This window comes from Mangifera indica, chromosome 18 (assembly GCF_011075055.1).
Source record: "Mangifera indica cultivar Alphonso chromosome 18, CATAS_Mindica_2.1, whole genome shotgun sequence".
Taxonomy (NCBI): domain Eukaryota; kingdom Viridiplantae; phylum Streptophyta; class Magnoliopsida; order Sapindales; family Anacardiaceae; genus Mangifera; species Mangifera indica.
In genome coordinates this window covers 8,228,807-8,233,486 of record NC_058154.1, presented here as the reverse complement: position 1 = coordinate 8,233,486, position 4,680 = coordinate 8,228,807, and the positions used below count along the sequence as shown (strand labels likewise).

Sequence of the window (4,680 nt, the reverse complement as noted above, 5' to 3'; positions counted from 1 at the left end):
CACCGTACCATGCAACCCTTATGATCTTCGTATCATTCACTCAAATGACTCGCTGATCATATTCAATCTCTTAAAGCTATTTTTTTTAATTTGCAATTTTTATTTTTGGAGACGACAACAGTGATAATGAAGAAGAAAATCTATGAAACACACAAAGTTTATGTGGATGAGAGCCACCCATTTGCCCTGATAAGATTTGTACTCAAACGTTCACCTCCAAATGCTCATCCATTGCGACTCCCTTCTCTTTTATTTCTCATTCAACCCCACTTCTTTTGTCTGCTTGCGTTCTTGTATATATTCTAAATAATTCTATCCTTACTGGTTTCTCTGTGTGCACTTTGTTGCATAGTCCTTTACTCTAAGGTAAATATTTACTCTTCCTTATCTATAGCAAGTTTTTTCTTTGTTTCTCTCATGTGGGTGATTTAGTTGATGAGTTGAGTTAGAATAACATTCTTAATTTGAAGTTAGTTTTGTTGTTGTACATGAGTAAAGTTTGAGCTTTTTTAATTTTGCTGTTGTTGAATATAGATAATCCAAGGAGAATAAAAAAAGAACCAAAAAGATGGAGGAAATCACCAATGTTTCAGAATTTGAAGCCATTGCAAAGCAGAAGTTGCCAAAAATGGTGTTTGATTACTATGCTTCAGGTGCAGAGGACCAGTGGACTTTGCACGAGAACAGATTTGCTTTCTCCAGGATCCTGTGAGCTTTCTATCTGTTAATTTTATGGCAATATAGACCTCAAACAAAGCAGTTGACTATATGCAATATTTCTTTTCTCACAAAATTGCTTTGAATTTCTCTGAAATTACTAGATTTCGACCCCGGATTCTGATTGATGTAAGCAAAATTGACATGACTACCACCGTCCTGGGGTTCAAAATATCCATGCCAATTATGATTGCCCCAACAGCCATGCAGAAAATGGCTCATCCTGAAGGTACACAGCATAGTTTCTGTTGATAAATGGTTGACTGAGTAATTTTTAAGTGTGCTAGTGTATGAATATATTGAGGTTCATGGATATATGATAAATTATGGATGTGAGGTTTAGTCTAAGGCTTGACTTGATTGAAATTATGCGGTCTATCGACAATTAATTGGGAAAACTCAGTACATTAGAAGTTTTGTTGCCTATACAACTGAAACAAAAGTTGAAAAGTTCTATGAACAAGTACTAGAATTGATACTTATGTGATTAAAAAGCATCATGAAAGGGTATAAGGAAAAGAATTCTTTACTTTTACTGATGTAGCAATGTTTAGTTACAACGTTATACTCTGATTAAGTTAACTTTGTAATTATATTTAGAACTTCTGTGAAAACAGCTAAGAATATCGATGAGTTTGAAGATAAATGCGGTGTCAATATGATAACATTCTTTTGCCTGCAGGGGAGTATGCGACTGCTAGAGCCGCATCAGCAGCTGGAACAATTATGGTTTGACTTGCCTCCCTTACATATTTTCCAACTTGAATCTGTAATTTTGTCCCTTAAGCAACCCCGCACCATGAAGAATGGCTCTCTCTCTAATTGTTCTGATTCTCATTCAGTTCTTCTTCAAGTTTATAATCATGAATTGGTTATTTCTCTTAACCTGAAACATTTAAGTGATTTGTCAAGACTTGAGGAGATTAAATTGTTGAAGACATAAAACTTGAGGGAAGCATGTGGACTTGAAATTTAATTCATGCCTCTCATACAGGAAACTTCGAACTGGTTGAATATTGGTTTCATTACTGAGTTGTTGGATATATTTGACAAGATGTTCTCGGACGAGAATTCATCAGTTAACTGCTTACAAATATGCTTCTGAAACTGCCAAGAAAACACTTTCACCACACCGGGGCTTTCCACAAATATGTTCATTTAGGAGATTCATTTCATTTGTGGATATAATTATGCTTTTGCCTCATGAGATGTTTCAACCTAAAAGCATTTTGTGCTTTGCTTCAATTTTCAGACATTGTCTTCATGGGCTACTTCAAGTGTTGAAGAGGTTGCTTCAACAGGGCCTGGCATCCGCTTTTTCCAGCTTTATGTAAGTCTAACTAACATGTTTGATGTCCTTTATTGGTTAACTAAATTAACTGATCTGCACTTTCAGCATCAGAAATAACTCTTTGGCTTTGTCTGATTAATGAGTGTTGCTGTTTATATCATTTAGGTGTACAAGGACAGGAACGTAGTTGCTCAGCTTGTGAGGAGAGCTGAAAGAGCTGGATTCAAAGCTATTGCTCTCACAGTTGATACCCCAAGGCTTGGTCGCAGGGAAGCTGACATCAAAAACAGGTTAACAAAGTTGTTTTTGATTCATCACTTGCTCAAGAGATGCAACTGAGTTTAGCTGTAAGGAGTTAAAGTTTTACATTCAATTTTAGACCGCTGCTCATTAGTTCTCTTACAGATTCACTCTACCACCATTTTTGACATTGAAAAACTTCGAAGGTTTGGACCTGGGCAAGATGGACCAAGTAAGTGTCATTAATGCAATTTCTTTAACTTGGCAAATATGGTTCTGATTGATTAGTTTGATTTAATATGATTCTTATTTTCTTCTATGGTGCTGAGCAGGCAAATGACTCTGGACTTGCTTCATATGTTGCTGGTCAAATTGATCGTACTCTGAGCTGGAAGGTATAGTACAATAACTAGCGGATTCATGGCTAAATTAATCTGCATAATTGTTTTGAATTAGCTGTAACTTTGGCAAAAAGGACAGTTCCATTGTCTTTAGCATTTACCGAAAATTTTAAATGGCATAAATGCAAAGTAAATGCTGGCGGAGTGTCTATGTGTGAAGACTCTGCAATTAAATGATATCTCATGGAATGTGTGTAGGATGTCCAGTGGCTTCAGACTATCACTAGATTGCCAATTCTAGTGAAGGGTGTGCTCACAGCGGAGGATGGTAAGAGAAATGTAACTCAGTTTATTTTAAGTCTGTCTTTTAAGTAAATCTGTGGATTCTGCATCAACATTTTTTTACACGGGATATGCAGCAAGGCTTTCCATACAGGCTGGGGCAGCCGGGATCATTGTCTCCAACCATGGAGCTCGTCAACTTGACTATGTCCCTGCAACAATCATGGCCCTGGAAGAGGTAAGTAAATATGAAAATGCCCAAATGCTGATCAGTTTGTTCCTCTATTTACTCAAAATGTATATTGGAATCAAAATTTTCTTTGTCTCATCAAATTCAGGTTGTGAAAGCTGCACAAGGACGAGTTCCTGTCTTCTTGGATGGTGGTGTTAGGCGTGGAACGGATGTCTTCAAAGCCTTGGCACTAGGAGCTTCTGGCATATTCGTAAGCATATATTATTGCCACCAATGTGCCATTAAGGCATTCGCGTAGTTAATTTTGCAATAACTGGTGGAATTTTCATTTTCAGATTGGTCGACCTGTGGTGTTCTCATTGGCAACTGATGGAGAGGCTGGAGTTAGAAAGGCACTTCAAATGCTGCGCGATGAATTTGAACTGACGATGGCTCTGAGTGGTTGCCGCTCACTGAAAGAAATCACTCGGGATCACATTGTCGCTGATTGGGATCTTCCTCACCCTCGTATGGCTCCCAGGTTATAGAAAAACATGCCTGCAGAATGGCACAAGAAGAATAATATGGTTATTTTCTACCTATTTCATGTTCAAGAGCCCACCTTCTACTGAAAAACTCGTATCAATTTCCATGTTTCAAAAGATATTTTGAGCTTTTGTAATGATCATGGTATGGCTACTTCTGCCTTCACTGTGTATTCCGAGCTAGAAATGTGTATGATTTTCAAAATAAATCATTTGTCATAAGATCTTACGAAAGAAAGAATTGTATATGAAATAATTGAAGCAAGCAATACTAGTAGCAATTTTTGAAGTCCTATATTATTATATTTCGCAAATTAAATTGAATTCTTCTTTTATATATCAAAAGGTTTTTCTTATATAATTATCCTTAATTTTGATCACTTGTAAATAATTAATCAATAAAATTACGTGTATTTATTTTTAAATATACAGATAAGTATATATATGATGTGATATCATATAATTGATTAATTTTGAATTAAATATAAAATAAAATTCAATCATATAACAACATATTATGTGTATATCTGTTTTTATATAAAATAGTATTACTCATAATAAAATAAGAATACAATTATATTTACAAATAACTTATTCACACAAAATAAGGTAACAATTTGTGATGAAAGTTTTAGTTTATTTTTTTTCTCATTTAAAATTACTAAATCAAATACAAAAATATTAAATTCTATGAATAAATTTGTATAGATTTAATATTTCTCGTAAATAAATGGATTGGACAGGGAATATTTTAATTGAATAGGGAATTTGATTGGATGAAAATTGCACGATAGCGATGGAGTTTCAAGTGACTGTTCAGGTCTAATAAGGGTTTATTTAATTCAGCAACGAGAAATAGTTAAAATTCAGGTGCTCCGACAATTTGTAGAAATATCAAAAACCTTTCATATTGTCATAAACAGTCCAACAGATATTGTCCACTTTGAGCTTCAGGCCTTTATGACTTTATTACAACAGATATTGTCCGCTTTACCACTTTAAGGGCTCACGGTTTTATTACGCGTCTATTAAGTTAAAGAGCTTGCGGTTTTATTACGAGTCTATTAAGTTAAGGGCTTCTGGCCCCTGCTT

The 4,680-nt window shown here is 35.1% G+C and overlaps 1 protein-coding gene across 1 annotated transcript; it reads left to right on the top strand.

The window, feature by feature from the left end:
• Window positions 1-207: 207 nt before the first annotated feature.
• On the top strand, window positions 208-3,877 carry LOC123202444 (peroxisomal (S)-2-hydroxy-acid oxidase-like). The gene is made up of 12 exons (XM_044618393.1): window positions 208-366; window positions 535-708; window positions 822-946; window positions 1,400-1,446; window positions 1,970-2,047; window positions 2,174-2,298; window positions 2,414-2,480; window positions 2,581-2,643; window positions 2,848-2,917; window positions 3,009-3,109; window positions 3,210-3,314; window positions 3,400-3,877. Exons 2-12 carry the CDS (start codon window positions 569-571, stop codon window positions 3,589-3,591), a joined length of 1,113 nt encoding a protein of 370 aa, XP_044474328.1. The 5' UTR covers window positions 208-366; window positions 535-568; the 3' UTR covers window positions 3,592-3,877.
• The last annotated feature ends 803 nt before the right edge of the window (window positions 3,878-4,680 follow it).

What these genes read in the sequence shown, in the direction of transcription:
- LOC123202444 (XM_044618393.1), top strand. Translation starts at nt 569, where the DNA reads ATGGAGGAAATCACCAATGTTTCAGAATTTGAAGCCATTGCAAAGCAG. An exon ending in GAAGCTGACATCAAAAACAG is followed by an intron (nt 2,299 to 2,413) that starts GTTAACAAAGTT and finishes GTTCTCTTACAG; the next exon opens with ATTCACTCTACCACCATTTT. An exon ending in TGTGCTCACAGCGGAGGATG is followed by an intron (nt 2,918 to 3,008) that starts GTAAGAGAAATG and finishes CGGGATATGCAG; the next exon opens with CAAGGCTTTCCATACAGGCT.